The sequence below is a fragment of the Lithobates pipiens genome, unplaced genomic scaffold (genome assembly GCF_037356315.1).
Source record: "Lithobates pipiens isolate NorthernLeopardFrog02 unplaced genomic scaffold, aLitPip1_a1.2 Scaffold_27, whole genome shotgun sequence".
Taxonomy (NCBI): domain Eukaryota; kingdom Metazoa; phylum Chordata; class Amphibia; order Anura; family Ranidae; genus Lithobates; species Lithobates pipiens.
This window is the reverse complement of record NW_027507788.1, coordinates 110,798,973-110,820,928: the sequence shown is the minus strand read 5'-3', so window position 1 is coordinate 110,820,928 and position 21,956 is coordinate 110,798,973. Positions and strand designations below refer to the sequence as shown.

General features: G+C 42.5%; 1 protein-coding gene across 5 annotated transcripts in view; it reads left to right on the top strand.

Moving 5' to 3' along the window:
- The window catches only part of ARHGEF12 (Rho guanine nucleotide exchange factor 12), a 428,628-nt gene that overhangs the window by 56,873 nt on the left and 349,799 nt on the right, over positions 1 to 21,956 (top strand). For all 5 annotated transcript variants that reach the window (XM_077457372.1, XM_077457369.1, XM_077457370.1 and 2 more), the window contains exons 2-3: positions 1,088 to 1,111; positions 2,600 to 2,706. In XM_077457372.1, coding sequence (XP_077313498.1) covers positions 1,088 to 1,111; positions 2,600 to 2,706 — 131 coding nt within the window. The remainder of the gene's footprint in view (positions 1 to 1,087; positions 1,112 to 2,599; positions 2,707 to 21,956) is intronic.

Genomic DNA, 21,956 nt, shown 5'->3' with positions numbered 1-21,956 from the left:
TTTTGTCTTTAAAGGAGAAGTCCAGCCTATGGGTCACAGGAGTGCAATTCATTTTGCACTGCTGTTACCCATTTTCAGCAGAGCACGGAATATCCGTCCAGGTACCGCATAATGGAAGTCTGGATCCGCCAGGTGTCTGGACTTATAGCCGTCTCAGCGAGCCGCTGAGACAGGCGCTCCCCGCCCCTCCACAGCTCAGCGATCCAGTGAGCGTGGAGGACAGGCAGCAGCTCGGGGAGCCAAGAGAACCGAGCCATGTTCAGTCACTGGGTTCTCAGTGAATAGGCGCTTCTCTTTTAGGTGGCTAAACTGACCTAATTTACAGACCGAAGTTCATTCCTTTGATCGAAGAAAACAGAAGATTCAATGTTTCTCTTTATCTCTACCTAAGCAATGTTGTGAGAAACTTGGCAGGCTGCTTGTGTGTTTTGTTTTTTGGACAGCTGTCGGGTTAAGCAGAGAACTCTCTGCACTGAAACGGGAAAATGGTGTGTTAAGATTGTTAGGGGGTAGAATCACAATCTCGATTCTTTATTGATTGTGCAGCTCTAATAGACATAAAAAAAATATAAATACCCTTTTCCTTTTTTTATATGTGATCACACTCCCTCTGTTCTCAGCTGCATAAGAGCTGGGGGAGGAGAAACCGCAGAAAATGCACAGTATGCACATATCAGGATTGTCAATTTGTGCAATAGCATTGGATCTCTCAGCTTTTTGCCTCCTTCCAGTGGAGAATGTTAGCACTGGGAACCGTTCGCTTTGTTAGTGAAATCCTCTTATGAGGGGATGGGCAGATCTGTGCTGTCTGTGTTTATAGACCAAGACAGTGTGGCTCAGAAGTGAGCCCACACAAGTGCCTCCATAGGAAGTGGCTTTTTATGGGTCATCTCAACAATGAGGTAATGCCAGAAGCACCGGCGGGGGACCCCAGAAGAGGAAAATCGGGGCAAAGCAGGTAAGTATGACATGTTTAAAAAAAAAAATAAGGCTTACATTCACTTTAATACATTAGGCCCAGTTTATTTTTGTACTTGTGGATGTAATTTTATTATAGATTAAAATTGCGTTTTTTTTTTTTTTGCAGGTTTCATGCAAGAAAACCAACCAGGTAATTCAAAAATGTTATTAGTTAATGTGTTGTGGCTTTTTTTGTTTTATTTATTTATTTTTTAAATGTTGATTCATTATATAAAAAGTTGATGGTAAAATCTGAAGGGGCAGTGAGCTCTCCCTAGCTTGTTTAGACACAATTCCTCCCAATTTATTGTTTTCATTTTCTGCTGAAAGAAATAGGAGGCTGACATTACTGAATTCTAGTTGCCTGTCTGTCATGGTGGTCCTCTGGCTGCAATTTGAACCACTAACGCACCTCTTTTTCTCATTGCTTTCATTTTCTCCACAATTGTTCCAAACACAATAATCTCCTATGGAACCTGAAAATTCTGGCCTAGGACACACAGGAGCCAGATGTAAGGGGAGAACAGAACAAACATGTCATTCCACTGACTACAATTACAATCAATGGCTGCATTTTCTACCTAGAAATTAGCTCTTTAAAGGAAAATGCCACCCAGAATGATTTCTTTAAAGTGTTGGATAGAGCTGTGAGGGCTTAGAACCCCTGTTAGGTTATTATTGCTGCCTATGGCTACTCTAAGGAGACTCACGCTCACAATTTTTTTTTCCCCCAGTAATATTCGTCAGTCCCAGTGGCATAGCCTGGTGGGGGCACAATGGCCGTCAAGGAATAGATGACAGTCTTGTCATAGTCAGGTGGCCAGTAGGCAGGTGTCACTGTGCATTGTGTGTGCATGAGGCCAGGGGTGGGCAGGGGTGGCGCCGTGAGGGTGGGTTAAAGGAGGAGAGGGGCAGGACTGGGAAACAGCAGAGCCCCTGGCAGGAGGTGTGCCCTGTGCAACTGACAACATGGCAGTATCTCTTCCTACAGAAAAACTGGGTGCAGGTCCAGGCCGAGCTGTCCTGTGAGACTTGACCTCACATCAGAGAAGGAACCTGCATCGCCCATCGGACTCTGCAATCCCTGAGCCAGACACCCCCTCGCAGGGGACCCCCCCTCCCCGGGCGCTTCGGTTGCCCACCTACAAGCTCAAACTGTAGCTCTGAGTGGGGTCTGGGCAGCCCACTACCTCTTGGACAGCCCAGAGCCAGTGCAGCCAACAATTTAGCAAAAAAAAAAAAAAAAACCCAGTGGCGATTAAATACCAGCAAAAGAGATTGATTGGCATGGACAGGTATGGTGTGAAAGTAATCAGTAGTAGTTAAAAAAAAAAAAAAAAAAAACTGGCTCCTATTTTTAGGCTGGATCCTAGATTCAGACAAATGTCACTTCCTATTGTGTTTCCGGGACATGAAGTGAAGGGAATGCCCCCCAATACTTGGTACCCCCCCCCTCCAAGTCCTAATGGGATTTTAACCCTTCCCTAGAGTACCCACATTTAGTGTTTAATAGTGTTTGTAAGCATTCCTATGGCACTGTTATCAAAGACCATGGCTGTTGGTAGGATTATATATTCTGTATAAGATTTTATTAATGTTCTGTAAGCTAGTATATTAATACAAACTGGGTTCTTTTCAGGCACGGGAGCATTTTGAGCAGCGACACATCAGCAGACAAGAAGCAGAAGTTTGAGCGAAGTGTCAGCGCATCCCATGACGTTTTATCACATGACTTTGATCCTACAGGTAGGACCCCTCTCTTCACTAGCATTTTACTTTTAAATTAATTCTGCTAAAGTCAGACAGGGTACTATGATGATAAAATCATGTTTAAATATCATTTCCATGCTAGTCTTGGGTATGAATTAAATTTGAGATAGTGAAACCACTCAATCAAAAAGAAAAGCACCATAAACCAAGCAGTTTGATTTGAGTAATTTTATTAATGAAGTCTGTGTAAATGACAGACTTCCTGTAGTCTTTTGTATATCCAAAGATACTTTTACTGTGTGCTGCTATATGTTAAAATCTACCACTAAATTTTAGATTTGTATTACTGAACAATGGAAGGATGTTATAAAGGATACCTTACAGAAAAGTGTCTGTGTTTCCTATAAGAACCACTTGGATCCAAACTGAAAAGTAAATCGTGGTGTTTACGATCAACTCCTTTTTTTCTATCAGACATTGTACCTGCTGTGTTTTCCTTTATGGAGACTGTTTAGTACATTTGCACACATATAGAGATTTATCACCTATAGGTACTGTAAATATCTTCTAAGCGTGCACTGTTTAGGAGATATTTACTGTACATGCAGCCGGTGACATAACAGGCACATGCACTCGGAATGAATGGCCACCCTGGCCGTTTCTTCAGAGTCTGGTGCCGTAGATGGCAGCTCTAGTGGGAGTGACGCTATTGCGACTCAGGCCACTCCCACGGCTAGTCATATAGCTCCTTCCCTTCTTCTACAGTCCCCAATCCATTTCATGATGGAACAGAGCCTTTGGAGACACTCTGCACATGCTCAGTTTGGTGTCTATTGCTAGAGAGGTGTGTGTTTTTTTTTTTTTTTTTGTTTTGTTTTGTTGAGGGTGCATATGATAAGCACAGGGCCAATCAACACTGTCCAGACAGAGGATCAGGGGTCCTGCAGCCTCATAGAACAGTTAAAGGAGAATGAAAATTCCTCCTACAAGCTTTTAACCAGTGCTCAGCCGGACACTGATAGAAATCACAAGACTGCTATATACTGCTGATGAATAAAGGTATTTAGCAGTTTATATTTAAAATATTGCATTTCCATGTTCTGTGTACTGTGGGAGGCCAGATATGGTAAATACAGGGTCCTGGGTTTAGTAAAACTTTTAGATTCAACAATGAGGCACGCCACATGTACTGTGCTGCAATCAATAATGCAACTCGGGGAGCATTAACGTTATTGATTGTAGAAAGGGAAGGGAACATGTTACACCAAGAGATCCAAAGCAGGAAGATGTAGACACCAGTCCACCACACTCTAGCCCCTCTTCCCCATGAACAGGTTCTGGTCCAGTTTCGCAGCCGTGAAATGTAGACAAGATAACATAGGTGACACATGCTATTTAATTGGAAATCCAGCAGCTTTATTGCAGAAATGTTATTATATGTAAAAACATCACCGCCTCAAAGACGAGAGCAACATTTTGGCTGTGGTGTTTTTACATATGACTTTTCTTCAATAAAGCTGCTGGATTTCCCATTAAATAGCATGTGGTCACCTTCCTCATCTGGTCCATTGTACCAAGACTCGGAGTATGGCACTTTTTGTGGGAGCATTGGTCCAGATCTCCAGTGTGTTGGCACATGGCAGCTTCATTTAGTTGCAAGATTGAAGACATAACCTTTCTACTACGGGAAAATTTTTTTAAAATGTAAAGTCTAGGGATTTAAACCTATTTTATTTCTCAAACTCTTATAGTATGCAGTTTTCACGGTTGGATCGACGGACATAAACCTGCAAAAATAATTGAGATTCTTGCTTTTAGATACAGTATTCTTGTAGCAATCTTCTGGGTTAGCAATTTGAGAGCTGTTTGGTTCCCTTTTTTTGCTAATTAACAGCCCCCACTTGTAATACTTTGGCACCATGCAGCAGGCTGTTGGGTTGCTCAGAGAAATGAGCTCCCCCCGCCCCGAACGCCTCCATAATTCATTGAACATTAAAGCCCCTGGTGCTATTTTAGGGTGCTATTAAAGCTTTATTTTTATTGAATTACTGGTGGGTTAGGGATTACATGATGATGGAAATGCCAGGAATCTCAGGTAAAAATTATAGTAGCCCAATGTTCTGTGCACTGAAGGATGTGAGTGACCTTCCGTGCTGCAGCCAAGCTTCTTGTTCGTCATTGATGATTGACTTATGCCACCGCCTTGGCATTGTCTGACTGGATCCAGATCAGACGCCCTCGAAGTCTCATTGACCATGTGGAGAGGCATAGCCTGATTGCTTGTAGCTCGAGCACATTGATTGGCAACTTGGATTCCTCCTCCGACCAGAGGGCCTGGGTCGACTGTACCCCCAGTACTCCACCCCAGCCGGTCAGACTGACGTTCGTTGTGATCACTGTCCAATGTAGAGGTAGAAACGACTTTCCGGACCGAAGTACCGGGGATCTCAGCCATCAGAGTAGGGAGTCCCTGACTGACGGGCTCACCTGAATCTACCGATCCAGGGATAATAGAGATTTGTCCCATTTCGCCAAGATCTTCTTCTGCAAGACTCTGGTGAGAAACTGGGCGTACGGCACTGCCTCGAAGGAGGCCACCATGAGCCCCAGGACTCGCATGCAGAAGCGAAGCGACGACCACCTGTGGTTCAACAACAGTTTTACTGCGGCTCTGAGAGTGTGCATCTTGTCTGGAGGGAGAAACACTCTCGCTTCCACGGAGTCCAGCAGTAAGCCTAGGCACTCCAAGCGTTGAGTCGGTATGAGTACCAACTTTTTTGGGTTCAACAGCCACCCAAATTCCTGCAGGGTCTGCATGGTGATCGCCACATCCTCCTTTAATTCTGAGGCAGCAGATGCCATCAGGAGGAGATCGTCTAGGTAACCTACTCTCGCGATCCCCCGTTGTCGCAGCAACGCCAAAATTGGAGCCAATACCTTGGTAAAGACTCGGGGTGGCTGATGCCAAGACAAAGGGAAGAGCCACAAACTGGTAGTGAGTGTCCCCGACTGCAAATCGCAGAAACTTCTGATGCCGTAGGCATATGGGTATGTGCAGGTACGCATCCTGGATGTCCAAGGACGCCAGGAAGTCCCCTTGATGGAGTGCAGCGACTACTGAGCGAACCAATTCCATTCTGAACCTCTGTACTTTCACTAAGCCGTTGAGGGCTTTTAGGTCCAAGATTGGACGTATCCCTTCCTTTTTGGGGACTACAAACTGATTGCAGTAGAATCCCTGGAATCTTTCTGGCTCCGGAACAGGTATTATCACCCCGCAACTCAGAAGGTCCCTTACCGCCCCCATTAGGGCCTCATGGCGAGCTGGGAGTAAGGGTATGCTGGAGGGGAAGAATCTGTTTGGAGGCCAAGAGAGGAACTCAGTTTGCAGACCCATTGGTCGGATAACCTCCCGAAGGCGACAACCCCCACCCTTGAGATGGGCAGGGGGCAAACCTTCATGCGGTAGCACTCTTGCTCACAGGCTTGTTAGGCTTGTGGTTCCAGGGATGCTTTTGTCCTTCAGAGGTTATCCTGTCGGGCTGGGGACCTTTAGCCGAAGCCCTAGATGGACAAAAAAGCAGCTTGTGAGCGGGAAAAGAGGGCTCTTGCCTACGGCGTAGCGCCTTATCCTTTCTGGTCTGTGGGAGTAAGGTACTCTTCTCACATGTGGCATTCTTAATGTCATCCAACGAGGCTCCAAAGAGCCGCTCGTCAAGGAAGGGTAGAGCCGTCGGGGCTTTTTTTAGATGCCTGGTCAGCCGACCAGCATTTTAACCAAATCAGGTGCCTCAGCACCACTGCTGACACTGAAGCCATGGATAACAAAGGGAGGGTATCCAGGGCCACGTCACAAACGTACTTGAGGCCTTGCACTAAGTGGTCTGCTAGTTACACGCAGACAGGAGAAGCCTGTTGCTGCCCCAATTCGCGGTGCAAATGTATGCCCACTTGGTAAGTGTCTGCGACACAAGTGCAGAGGCCAGTACTGGTGGCATTGCTGACCCCACGACCGTAAACAAGGAACGGGCCACTGCCACGGCCTTCCTTTCCGTGGTGTCCTTAAAGGCAGGAGTCCCCTCTACCGGGATCGTGGTTACTTTATTTAACCTGGATACTGGGGGGTCCATGACCGGAGGAGCCAACCATTTTTTGAGAAGGCTCTCCTCAAAGGGGTAATGCACCGCCACATATTTGGGAACCGAAAAGGTCTACCCCATTCCTTGTATATGAACTTATCGAAATAAGTCAGATACGGAAACACCTTAGGTGCAGGGGCTGGCTTACGGGACCCAAAAGGGACCGCTACCTCAGCAGAGGAATCTGCTGTGTCCTGAATTTTCAGGGTATCACGCACAGCTGTGATAAGTTCTCCAACAATCGATTTCGGGTTGTTGCTGAAGGGACTACCCCTTGAGTGGAACTAGAAAGTTCAGTTTTTTTGTACATGTTAACATGTTCTGCCTAGTCCTCTCCTGAAGGTGGCGTAAGAACCCGATGGTCTAAGTAAAGGAGCTCTGTCAGTGCTGGGTCATTTGGCCCCCTGTAACACCTGACATACCTGGCTGATCCTGCCTGATTCTGCCCTTTGTAAACTGACCACGGTGTATCATGGCTGCTAAACCCTGGCGCTGTGGTCAGTTTACGTGCCTCTCTCATCCACAGCTCTCCTCTGTGCTCCCCTCCATCCTCTCCCCCTTCCCTCCCTGCCTGTCAGCTCCATGTATGCGACTTCCCCCTCCGCTCCTGCTGCTCAAATTACTGTTTTGTTTTTTTATTTACAACATCCTCTGTTTGTTCCTGTAATATGCCTTGTGTCTTTGCCTTATAGAAAAATAAATGCAGCTATAGACCTAATTTCAGAGTGCCGATCGGTGATCCCGTGACCCGCCGTCTCTCTCCTCCTCCCCTCCTGACTGATATTAGCAGGGGATCCTCAGCCCTGCCCACAGCTGCTGTCAAGCTGAGAGAGGGGAAAGGTGGTGGGTGACGTCAGTGGCGATCAGCGCTCCGAAATGAGGTATATAGCTGCATTATTTTTTATAAGGCACAGACACAGGGCAGATTACATTATTAAACAGAGGATAGTGTAATTTTTACTTGGTGGGTTAACAACCACTTTAGCCAACACATACGGACACTGCTAACTTTGGTCAGGGCATCAGGCTTCAATGGTCTCCTGTAGGGTTATTGACTTCTGAGTGTTGCATCCTTTCCATCACTTAAAGTCTGTCTTAAAGTGGTTGTGAACTCTGTACAACCACTTTTTCTACAGGTAAACCTCTTAATATAGGCTTACCTGTAGGTGCTGGAAATATCTCCTAAACCTGCACGTTTAGGGGATATTTACAATATACTTTAGAAAGGGCATGATTGTGACGTGACTGGTAGCTTCTGCGCACAAGTGCAGGAGTGACGTCTCAAGACTCTGGCCAGTCACAAAGCCAGAGTCCGCGGCCCCGGCAGGGAGAGGGTGGAAGGTGGATGCTTCCAGCCAGCGGGGACAGTGGTGACATCGCAGGCTTCATTTTCAGGTAAGTGACACATAATGGACTACTGTGCGATACATACGATAGTAGCCCATTATGCTTTACCTTTGCAGGGAAATATAGAGGAAGTAAAACCCATCAGGGTTTACTTCCTCTTTAAGGTGAAAACAGACCTGAGTAAATGTTTGCAGGCAAACTAAAATCTTTTTCTGTACAAATGAACTGTTAGGCCTCACTCACACTGGCCATGACAAAAGTACATATGGTTATAGGACATTTCTAAATACATGTACAACATAAATTCATGTAATTTAATTAAAATAGTATAATTTACACTGAACATTTACCCATCTTTAATTGTATTGAGTTTAGCTGCGTCCAGAGAAAATAGAATTCTGTGCATCCAGGGCGTACTACTATGGCTGCATCCAAATGCATGTAAACACATGTAATGCAGGAGAACCTGATCTGGGAAGAAATTAAGTTTATGTTTTCAATATAATTTCTGCATTTAAATAAACCAAACACTGGAGACTACTGTGAAATCTAGCCTTTAGATATTGAAACACCTGTCCTTATTTTATTATTAATTTTGTGTTTATCAGAGATCTTCCAGTTTCATGATCACATATTCTTAGAACAGCCTAATGGGTCTGTGATTCCAGAAATTGACTCGGTACATCTAAGTATGCAGGCATCTGGAGTAAAGCTGTCCACATAGACCATCCTCTGCACCGCCGGCTCTCACCGGTGTCAGTCTGCAGTCATGACCGGGAAGATTACCCTACAGTAGAACAATTTGAAGTGCTCGTGGAGCGCAGTGTGGGCGGGATGGCGTTGATGGAGGTGCGGAGGATGGTCTGTGTGGACAGCTTTACCCCGGATGCCTGCATACTTAGGTGTACCTTCATTAAATGTAATCATTGCTACACTTGGAGGCGCCTCTCTTCTTTTATACTCAGTTGTGACATAACGATCCTTGTATACCAAGTCAAAATTTATTAAAAATTTTAGCTTGTCTTGTAAAATGCTTTCAAACCAAGGTTGTACTGTATATACTATTAGAGGTTGAATCTGGTAAATATCATCAGACTCTGATCAAATTTTTTAAAATTTAAGGATAAAAACATGAAAGACTGTCTTGCTGATTTTCAGACAGAACTGTAATATATTATGTATGACAGACTCCCTTGTCATAGACAGATGGCTTGATAAAAGCTACCTGTGCCTGCTGTCACTTTTGCTCGCCATACAAAAACAATCCCTTCCTTCAAAAAAAATAAAAATTTTCAGAACGTTTGTTTGATTTTTCTAATCATCAATCCCTTTTTTCTTCTAATCATTAGTGGAGCCAAACCGACATTTATTTTTAACCACAGTGATGGGAAATCCAAAGGGGCAGAATATAAAACTTCTTGGTTTTTCGTTCAGAAATGACGTTCATTTTAAAACTGAATGTTAAAAGGAAGTGCAGTTTTCAAATGACATTCTTTCATTCAGCAAATGTACAAATATTTTTTGTATGAATATTCTTGTCCCCAAATCGATAAGTGTATGACTATCATAAGGCTTGGTTCACACCTATGCAGTCTGCTTTTGATCCATTTCTGACGTGCTTTTTGCTGGGCATTTTGCACACATGCTTTTGCTGCAATTTTGCATTTTTGCATATTTTTTTTTTATTTATGGCCAATTTGCTGGGCAGATTATATAATGCAAATTGTGGCAAAAACACACTACGTTCTTTTCTGCAGCTTCTCCATTGAAGTCTATTGAACCAAAAAGAGGAAAGCTTTGCGTTGAAAGTCCTTGACCCTTTCCAAATATGCAGCGGCTGAAAAAAAAGCATAGATGTGAACGTGTCCCATGAACCATGTTGAATGCACTGTAGTGCATTTCTGCAAAAAGCACCAAAAAAACGCATAGGTGTGAACCAAGGTCTAAGATGTTGCAGCATGCTGCTTTTGTTTTTTTGTTTTGTTTTTTTGGATCGCCTGTCATAATGAGGTTAAAAAAAATTAGCCCTTTATAGTACAAAAAGAGTAGATAGTTGCTACTATAAGGGGTTCATTTATACTGTGAAACAGTGAAGTGTGTGTATGTGTGTGTATGTATGTATGTATGTATGTGTGTATATATATATATATATATATATATATATATATATATATATATATATATATATATATATATATATACGAACATACATACGTACGTACGAACATACATACGTACATACATTTTTTTTATATAAAACAACTACACCCAGAAGTAGGATATAAGGGCATTTTAACTAGTTATACATGAAGCTACTTGAAGGATGGGAGGGATATATATATATATATATATATAATTAGTAAGTAGTACTAAAAGCTGATGCTTTTTTTTTTTTTCTCCCATGGATATGATTATTTTAAGTATAATGCGCAATACTGGTAAACGTTTACTTTAAATGCAATTTAGAGCTGCAACTAACGATTATTTTCATAATCAATTAGTTGGCCGATTATTGTTTCGATCGGTTAATGACCTTAAAAAAAAAAAAAAAAAGTGTGGTGTATAATTTAGTTACCGGTAATATGTAAAGTTTAAAAAAAAAAAAGAAATTTATTCTTCAATATCTTTGCATTGGTAAATATAAATAACCAACTGTATGTTTAGAGGGTAAAATCTTTAATCCACTCTGAGAATAACGGACAGAAAGATACTGTATATACTATTAGAGGTTGAATCTGGTAAATCTCATCAGACTCAAAGATCAATTTTTTTTCTATTTAAAAGAAAAAAGTTAGACTGTTTTTTGCAGTTTTTCAAACAGTACTGTAATATATGCTGTCCATACAAAAACGATGTCTTCCATCAAATTTTTTTTTTTAATTTTAAGAATGTTCTAATCTAATTTTCTAATCGTTAGTGGTCAAATCGATGTATGTTTTCAACCACAGTGACGGGAAAATTTAGAAATTATAGAAAACTTCTTGGCCAAAGGAATTTTCAGACCGTGTATGTGGTTTTCGTTCAGAAATTCATTTTAAAACAGAACATTAAAAGCAAGTGAAAATGTCAAGATTTTTCATCTGAATGTTCTCTTCTGATTTCTGAAAATTGCTGCAAAAATGTGTTGCATGCTTTTCTGCAGCTTCTCCATTGAAGTATATTGAACTGAAAAAGCATTTTTTTGCATTGAAAAACTCCCTGACCCTTTCCAAATACGCAGCATCTGAAAAAAAATCGTAGATGTGAACGTTAAATGAACTGTAGTGCGTTTTCTCAAAAAAGCACCAAAAAACACACAGCTGTGAAACAGGTCTAAGACGTTTAGTAACAATGGGGTTTAAAAAAAAGACTAAAAATGAGTCCTTTATAATACAAAAATAGCAAATAATCGCTACTGTAATTTTTTTACTGTGCAACAGTGAAAGTAATATTTACAGTAGACATTTTTTGCTCTTTGTGAACTCTAAAGGGCTTTTTTTTTTTTACCCCATTATGTTACTGGCTGATTAATCGATTATGTAAATAGTAATTATGAAATTAATTAATCTATTAGTTGTCAATTAATCGATTAGTTGTTTCGGCCCTAATGTAATTGTAGTGCCTTATATTACCTCCAGTCTATCAGTCTTTAGCCTGGGTTCAAACGAGCACGATCTCAGAGATCGCATGTGATTCGCACTGCACTGCAGGTGCCGATCACATGTGATCTATGAGCAATGCGAGTTCAGCCATACAGTTGTATGGCTGAACTCGCATTGGATTAGCACAGACAATAGTTCAGGGTCTTGTTTTTCCCCGCACTAGAATCTGATTGCATGGGTGTTCTCATCTATGCGATCCAATTCCTGTGCAAGTTAAGTTTGCACTGCAATCTGTGAACTAAACTGGGGGAGTCATTAACTTTTGTTAATGACACCCGTGTGGTTTACACAAGGCAGAGAAAACTGCCTGCGGGAGAGGAGTGATGAGTGAACTGAAGCTGGAATCCCGCTGGTGCCTGCATCGCACTAGTGTGAACCCAGGGTAAATTGTGTGTTGTTTTTTTTTTTTTTTTTTTTTTTTTTTTTTTTTTTACAACAAACCTGTTCTACTTACCTTCTCTGTGTAATGGTGTTGCACCGAGTAGTTCTGATTCTTCTCTTCTGGGGTACCCCACGACTCTTCTGTCTCCTTCTGCCTTCAGAGTGCCTATTAGCAAGCTGCGAAGTATAGTGTAGAGTGCTGCTATCGCAAGGTAAAAATAAAATAAAAAAATCTTCTGCCTTTTTAGAACTACTCACTTCCTGCCCAGGGCTACATGTCCCATGAGGCATTGCTCATCACACATTCACAAGTTCTCAGGCACTTGCTGACATGTATGGATGGTGTACGGAGCTGTGTGTGCACTTTACTGTATTCCCTGATATATAAACAAATAATGCATTCTGTATGCAGGCCAACTAATCGGCTGACCAACTAATCGATTATGAAAATAGTTGACAACTATTTTCATAATCGATTAGTTGTTGATTAATCAATCCGTTTTTTTTTGCTTGAAGTAGCCAAATCGGCGCAGGTTTCTTTAAAGGGGACCTTCCCCCTCACCCAGACTAAAAATCTTGTGTGCATGCTGATCAAAAAAACAAGTTGTTTTTTTTTTTTTTTTTTAAACCAAACATTTTGTCTGTCACAATCCTAAAACAAAATGCATCGTCTTGACTGTTAAGCCACTGGTGACATAGCCAGGGCCTTACAGATGCCCCCTTGGAAGGCTACATCACCAGTGCCCTCTAGGAGGAGTTTTATTTCCCCCTCCATTCCATTGATGCCTCCTACCACTGTATGGGGAATGATTTTGAACTCTGGGAAGTAATGGGTGCAATAACACCACTGTATTGGAAAATGTGTTTTATGTGCAGTGCGTTTTTTGGTATGCTTTACTTGCATCATGTTTAACCACTGCAAAATCACAAACCTGTATGACATTCTAATTCAAGTGGCTCTACCAGGGTAATGCCTGTAACTGCAGGCATCACCCAGGTACTGTTGTTTAGAGCCGACTGCTTTCTTGTGATAACTGATGCGGCTAAGCAGCCACACGATTCTTATCACAAGTAGCGGGAGGGCACACCTCTCTGGCTGGCTGGAGACCGGCTTTGTTCAGGTCTCGGCTCTAGTAACCCGGAAGCATTGACACTTCCAGTTTACTTAAACCTTAAAGGCACAAGATTCAAAAAGAAATGTCAGTATTCAAAAAGCCAAACTTGGCGTTTTGAATGGTTTTAAGTACAAAGGAGGGATTTGGGGTCTTATAGACCTCAGATACCTCCACATAAAATGCCTGAAACATGACTATTGCTTTCACATAGGATGTTTACATTCCTTGTGATGGCAATAAAAATTTTTTTTTCATTTTAAGGGTCAGTGTAAAAATAAAATAAGGAGTAAAAATAATTCATAGCGCCTCATCCCTCAGTGTTCACGAGCAGAAGTGAATGCATATGTAAGTCGCACCTGCAAATGTAAACCGTGTTCAAACCACACTTGAGGTATCGCTGCGATCTTTAGAGTGAGATGCAATAATTCTAGCAAATTTGGAGAAAAAGCACTCTTATGGCCACATCCGTATTGGGGATTATATCTGATGTAAAGAAAAAGGGCAACAGACAGCCCTAGGTCAAACTTTAAAGGCATATTGGATAAAAAATAACTATTTTATTGATAACAATTCATTGTGCAAACAGAGCAAAGAAGTTGAGAGTTAAAAACCTATAACGCACATTGAACATGAATACATGGTGTAGAGAGAATTTATGCACCGTAAGAGCAACAGTGAGCCCCTATACCTCAACACGTTTCACTGTTTTGCTTCGTCAGTACACATTCAGGGGTTCTTGGAAGAAAAAGGTCTTGCTATCTAAGATAGAACTCATAGATAGGACTTTGTATGATAACATATGCAGAACATGAACCATCGTCCTATCCGAGTGACATGTAAAACACACATACAATTACCAAAAAATCTGCAGAAGATAATCTCCCCGCTGGGCATCAAACATCTCCATATTGGTAAGATATTGTAGTGTTCAGATATTTGTGACCATATGGTAAGCTAGAATAATTTACATGATGATGCACATTAACATCAAAGCAAAACCATATTCCATATTTAGAGTGGAAGCGATTTGGGTGTACTTACTGACTCAAGCTGTCACTCCAAGCAGAGATATTAAACACATATCCACAGAAGCATTAATAAATACAGGTACATTCCACAGACCAAAAAGTGGCCAATAATACATCCAGACAGCAGCATAATTAACAGCCCCAATCTATGGGTTTAGGCAGCAAAGTGTATCCCACATGCTACCCAGATATGGCAAAAAAGGCTCAGGGAAAAAAAAATGTTTTGCTCAATGCCATCATTGCTTCATAATAAATTGATACATATTATTGTCGCCCAAAAACATATGATACAACATATTTTATTTATACGCTAGATATTTATTGAACCATCAACCTATTTATTTCTTATATAATGATAATGTAATTAATACATTGAAGTGGATCCAAACAAGGCAAAACAACAATGGGAGTATTACAAGGAGAGATAAACCAACCCTGGATATATATATATAATTTTATATTTTCCCAGGTTTGGATTATCTCTCCTTGTAATACTCCCATTGTTGTTTTGCCTTGTTTGGATCCACTTCAATGTATTAATTACATTGTGTGTATATAAAGATATGCTCCCAACTAAAAAAAATGGTCTAAAACTCCAAAACTCGTTTAAACCTGGGAATGATGTAGCATGTAAATCATACCCATTTGGTTTCTCTTTGTAGAACGTTTTGGTCAAAGTTACAAAGTGGCTCATTGTTGCTCTTATGGTGCATACATTCTCTTTGCACCGTATGTTATGTTTTTAACTACTTACTTTTTTGCTCTGTTTGCACAATTAATTGTTATCAATAATAAATATATACAGTGGCGAAAAGTATTCAGACCCCCTTAAATTTTTCGCTCTGTTATATTGCAGCCATTTGCTAAAACCATTTAAATCCATTTTTTTTCCTCATTAATTTACACACAGAACCCCATATTGACAGAAAAACAGAATTGTTGACATTTTTGCAGATATATTAAAAAAGAAAAACTGAAATATAACATGTTCCTAAGTATTCAGACCCTTTGCTCAGTATTTAATAGAAGCACCTTTTTGATCTAATACAGCTATAAGGCCTCATGCACACGAGACGCAGTTAAACGCGTGTTCAGAGGCAGTTGGACACTTTTTTCAACTGCTCCTGAACTCATTCAATGTTATCCTATGTGTCCATGCACACAGTCTCGTTTTTTGCCGTTTTTATGCAGTTGCGTTTAACCTCGTTTTTCCAGAAGCAAAAAAATGGGTTCAGACGCAAAAGTTTCCACGTTTCAGACGCAAAACGCCGCTACCGCGTTTTTCCCGCGTTTTCGTTTTTTAAGCGTTTTTAAAGGTGACTTTTTTTTTTTTACATTAAAAATCTCAAAAATGATTGCAAATGATGAAAAACCATTAGAAAAATATTTTAAACAATTGCAATTGCAAGTGGACAATCCACAACTTGTGGCAAGTGACATGGCAGGTGGCAAGTGGACAATCCACAACTTGTGGCAAGTGACGTGGAAAGTGGACAATCCACAACTTGTGGCAGGTGACGTGGCAAGTGACCTGGCAGGTGATGTGGCAAGTGGAAAATCCACAACTTGTGGCAGGTGACTGGCATGTGACGTGGCAAGTGGACAATCCATAACTTGTGGCAAGTGGACAATCCACTTGTGGCAGGGGACGTGGCAAGTGACGTGGCAAGTGGACAATCCACTTGTGGCAAGTGACGTGGCAAGTGGACAATCCACAACTTGTGGCAAGTTATGTGGCAAGTGGACAATCCACTTGTGGCAGGTGACGTGGCAGGGGACGTGGCAAGTGACGTGGCAAGTGGACAATCCACAACTTGTGGCAGGTGACGTGGAAAGTGATGTGGCAAGTGGACAATCCACAACTTGTGGCTGGTGACGTGGCAAGTGGACAATCCAACTTGTGGCAGGTGATATGGCAGGTGACGTGGAAAGTGATGTGGCAAGTGGACAATCCACAACTTGTGGCAGGTGGCATGGCAGATGACGTGGAAAGTGGACAATCCACATCTTGTGGCAAGTGACGTGGCAGCTGACGTGGCAAGTGACGTGGCAAGTGGACAATCCAAAACTTGTGGCAGGTGACGTGGCAAGTGACGTGGCAGGTGACGTGGCAAGTGACGTGGCAGGTGACGTGGCAAGTGGACAATCCACAACTTGTGGCAGGTGCCGTGGCAAGTGACACGCTAAATACAAGTACACTGCAGCTCTCACAGCTGCTGCTACTCACTCTGGTCTCACAAAATTGCTGAAATAGTTAATAATACTGTTTTTTGAGCTGGGGAGGGTCTATGATGTTAGCTTAACTAAAGGCTTCTAGACGCCAACGCGGTAAAACGCGGTAAAAATCGCGGCAAAACACGCGTTTCTAAACGCCGCTTTCAGCTTTTAAAAACATGTGTCCAGCAGAGTTTGCATCTGCGTCTCGTGTGCATGAAGCCTTAGTCTTTTTGGGAAAGATGCAAAAAGTTTTTCACACCTGGATTTGGGGATCCTCTGCCATTCCTCCCAGGTCTGTCAGGTTGGATGATAAACGTTGGTGGACAGTCATTTTTATTTCTCTTCCGAGATGCTCAATTGTGTTTAAGCCAGGGCTCTGGCTGTGCCATTCAAGAACAGTCATGGAGTTGTGAAGCCACTTCTTCGTTATTTTAACTGTCTTAGGGTCATTGTCTTGTTGGAAGGTAAACCTTGGGCCCAGTCTGAGGTCCTGAGCACTCTGGAGAAGGTTTTCATCCAGGATATCCCTGTACTTGGCTGCATTCATCTTTCCCTTGATTGCAACCAGTCGTCCTGTCCCTGCAGCTGAAAAACACCCCCACAGCATGATGCTGCCACCATCATGCTTCACTGCTGGGAGTGTATTGGACAGCTGATGAGCAGTGCCTGGTTTTCTCCACACATACCGCTTAGATTTAAGGCCAAAAAGTTCTATCTAGGTCTCATCAGACCAGAGAATCTTATTTCTCATCATCTTGGAGTCCTTCAGGTGTTTTTTTTTTTTTTTAGCAAACTTCCATGTGGGCTTTCATGTGTCTTGCACTGAAGATAGGCTTCCGTCGGGCCACTCTGCCATAAGCCCCAACTGGTGGAGGGCTGCAGTGATGGTTGACTTTCTACAACTTTCTCCCATCTCCCGACTGCATCTCTGGAGCTCAGCCACAGTTATCTTTGGGTTCTTCTTTACCTCTCACCAAGGCTCTTCTCCCCCGATAGCTCAGTTTTGCTTGACGGAGAGCTCTAGGAAGGGTTCTGGTTGTCCCAAACATCTTACATTTGAGGATTATGGAGGCCACTGTGCTCTTAGGAACCTTAAGTGTAGCAGATTTTTTATTTTTTTTGTAACCTTAGCCAGATCTGTGCCTTGCCACAATTCTGTTTCTGAGCTCTAAAGGCAGTTACTTTGACCTCATGATTCTCATTCGCTCTGACATGCACTGTGAGCTGTAAGGTCTTATATAGACAGGTGTGTGGCCTTCCTAATCAAGTCCAATCAGTATAATCAAACACAGCTGGAATCAAATGAAGGTGTAGAACCATCTCGAGGATGATCAGAAGAAATGGACAGCACCTGAGTTAAATATGAGTGTCACTGCAAAGGGTCTAAATACTTGGGACTGTGTGTGATATTTTAGTTTGTTTTTTAACCAGTTACCGACCGCCGCACGACGATGTACGTCGACAGAATGGCACGGGCAGGCATATGGGCGTACATGTACGTCCCTGCCTTCCCGCGGGTGGGGGGCCCGATCAGGCCCCCCCCCCCGGTGCCAGCGGCGGTCGGAATCCGTTCAGGAGCGATCCGGGATGAGGGGGCGGCCATTCGTTCATGGCCACCCCCTCGCGATCGCTCCTGACGAATGGAAGTGCAGCGTGACATCACTTCCTCTCCTGTAATGTAAACACAGGCAGAGGAAGTGATGTAATCTCTCCTCCGTGTCGGTATTTTTCGTTCCGGCACCGATGGAGAGAGGATCGGTGAGTTGCACCAACACTACACAATACAGTAGAACATGCCAGGCACACTCTCACCCCCCCCCTTCACCCCCCCCGATCACCCCCCCAATCACCCCTGCACCCCCAGTCACAGTGACACCAATTGCATTTTTTATTTTTTTTTGCATTGGTGTCATTTGTGACTGTAATAACTGTTAGGGCAGTTAGGGTTAGCCCCCTTTAGTTCTAGGGTACCCCCCTAACCCCCCCAATAAAGGTTTAACCCCGTGATCACCCCCCGTCGCCAGTGTCACTAAGGCTGGGTTCACATTGCAGCGGTTTATGAGAACTGATGTGATTCGCACCGCACTGCAGTGCAAATCACATCCGATCTCTGTGCGTTTCGAGTTCAGCCATACAGATAGTATGGCTGAATTCGCATCGCACCCGCCGCAAACTCGCACGGGACCCTTTTTTTGGTCCGCAGCAGAATCGGATCGCATGGGTGTTCACACCATGCGATCCGATTCCTGTCTGAGTTTGCAGATCGCACTGCGATATGCGAACTGATCTGGGGGTGTCATTAACATTTCACTGACACTCCCAGCAGTTCGCATAGGGCAGTGTGATGCGGGATTCGTGGCGTTCCCGCATCGCTCCAGTGTGAACCCAGCCTAATAAGCGATCGTTTTTCTGATCGCTGTATTAGTGTCACAGGTGACGCTAGTTAGGCAGGTAGGTATTTAGGTTCGCCGCAGCTTTTTATAGCGCCAGGGACCCCCATATACTACCGCATAAAGCCCCCTGATTGCCCCCTAGTTAACCCTTTCACCAGTGATCACCATATAACTGTTACAGGTGACGCTGGTTGGTTAGTTATTTTTTTATAGTTTCAGGGCACCCGCCATTTATTACCTAATAAAGGTTTAACCCCCTGATCACCCGGCGGGTGATATAAGTTTGAGGGTCAGATAAGGTCTGCGTCGCCCCAGGCAGCGTCAGGTTAGTGCCAGTACCGCTAACACCCACGCACAAAGCATACACCTCCCTTAGTAATATAGTATCTGATCAGATCTATATTGGCGTCGCCAGCAGTTTAGGTGTCCCAATACGCATTGTTAGCGGGATCAGCCCAGATACCTGCTAGCACCTGCGTTTAGCCCCTCCGCCAAGCCCAGCCCAGCCCACCCAAGTGCAGTATCGATCGATCGATCACTGTCACTTACAAAACACAACACACATAATTGCATCGTTCGCAGAGTCAGGCCTGATCCCTGCGATCGCTAACAGTTTTTTTTGTAGCGTTTTGATACAGTCGCTGACAGCCTAGTTGCTTTTTTACCTGTGAGTCTCACTAGTGTACCCCTAAATTTAGGGGTGTCTACTTTCCAAAATGGGGTCATTTGGGGGGGGGGGGGTTTGTGCCATCTTGACATTTTATGGCCTTCAAAACTGCGATAGGTAGTGAGGAGTAAAATCAAAAATTTACACCCTTAGAAATCCTGAAGGCAGTGCTTGGTTTTCGGGGCCCCGTACGCGGCTAGGCTCCCAAAAAAATCCCACACATGTGGTATCCCCGTACTCAGGAGAAGTAGCAGAATTTTTATTTTGGGGTGTCATTTCACATATGCCCATGGCATGTGTGAGCAATATATCATTTAGTGACAACTTTGTGAAAAAAAAAAAAAAAAAAAAGTTTGTAATATTCCCGCAACTTGTGGCAAAATATAAAATATTCCATGGACTCAACATGCCTCTCAGCAAATAGCTTGGGGTGTCTACTTTCTAAAATGGGGTCATTTGGGGGTGTTTTGTGCCATATTGGCATTTTATGTCCTTCAAAACTGTGATAGGTAGTGAGGAGTGAAATTTCAAATGTATGCCCTTAGAAATCCTGAAGGCGGTGCTTGGTTTTCGGGGGGCCCGGACGCAGCTAGGCTTCCAAAAAGTCGACCACATGTGGTATCCCCGTACTGAGGAGAAGCAGCAGAATGTATTTTGGGGTACAATTCCACATATAACCATGGCATGTGTGAGCAATATATCATTTAGTGACAACTTTGTGTCATTATTCAATCGCTTGAGGCAAAAAAATAAAATATTCAATGGGCTCAACATGCCTCTTATCAATTTCCTTAGGGTGTCTACTTTCCAAAATGGGGTCATTTGGGGGGGTTTTGTACTGCCCTGCCATTTTAGCACCTCAAGAAATGAGATAGGCAGTCATAAACTAAAAGCTGCGTAAATTCCAGAAAACGTACCTTAGTTTGTAGATGTGACCACTTTTGCGCAAACCAATAAATATACAGTTATTGACTTTTTTTTTACCAAAGACATGTGGCTGAATACATTTTGGCCTAAATGTATGACTAAAATTGAGTTTATTGGATTTTTCTAATAACAAAATTAGAAAATATCATTTTTTTTCAAAATTTGCGTTTTTTTTACGTTTATATCGCAAAAAATAAAAATGGCAGAGTCAGTCAAATACCTTTAAAAGAAAGCTCTATTTGTGGGAAAAAAAGGACGCAAATTTTGTTTGGGTACAACATTGCATGACCGCGCAATTACCAGTTAAAGCAGCGCAGTGCCAAATTGTAAAAAGACCTCTGGTCATTTACCAGCAAAATGGTCCGGTCTGAAAGTCGTTAATAAAACTACAAAAATGTCAACAATTCTGTATTTTTCTGTCAATATGGGGTGCTGTGTGTACATTAATGAGGAAAAAAAGGAACTTAAATGATTTTAGCAAATGGCTGCAAAATAACAGAGTAAAAAATATAAGGGGTCTGAATACTTTCCGATGCATATTCTATTAATAATAATTTTTTATTTATTTTTTTTATCCAATGTGCCTTTAAAGTCTGTGTTCTCCTCCTGTTCTGGTGACAACTTTGGTATTTTAAAATTTTACTTATTTTTATTTCCAGTGACAGTGGTCACTAGGAGGAATAAATAAGAACAAATCTCCCTAGCTGGGACAAAGACCTGGCATGTGATGGGGTCCTAACCTAATGGCCCTTTTTTTTAAGGGGGAAAAAAAATTGTCGTGTCCTCCTAATATTTAAAGCTACACTCTAGGCAGACATACTGTAGACACACATGATTTAAAGCAATATTAAACTCGAAAACCAAAAATAGAAAATATTGCAGCTTACCATCTCACACTTCATAAGCAGTTACAGCAAACCAGTTTGTTCCTTTTTATGGGATAAAGGTTTTACATAATTAAATAAAAACTGATAGTTTTAAGCACCCCTGCCGGTGTTAAATGGTTAGTCTCTTCCCTGTAAGTGTGAGAAAGTTTGTTCTTTTGAAAAAAAGACTTACTGGCTGGATCACCAGATGAAAACCGGAGAAAGCGGGAGCCTATAGAAAACGAACACAGCCATCCCATCTGGGAATTGGTAAGCTGCAATATAAGAAATGTTTGCTTTTGGGTTTAAAGGGTAAGTTTACCTTTACAGAAAATCTGTAAGGTATACTTACACTGGACCATCTCCCCCGGTCCTGCTGATCTTGTGCCTCAATCTCCCAATGAGAGACATCGTATAGCCGCTTTACTGGTCTGGAGATTTGACATTTTTTGTGGCTTTCTCTCCTCTACTCCCCGCTGACAGGACAGGCTGTGTGGGTTCTGATTGGTCGGCACCATCCATGTGTAGGTGCCAACCAATTGGAACACTTATCTTTACGGGGTAC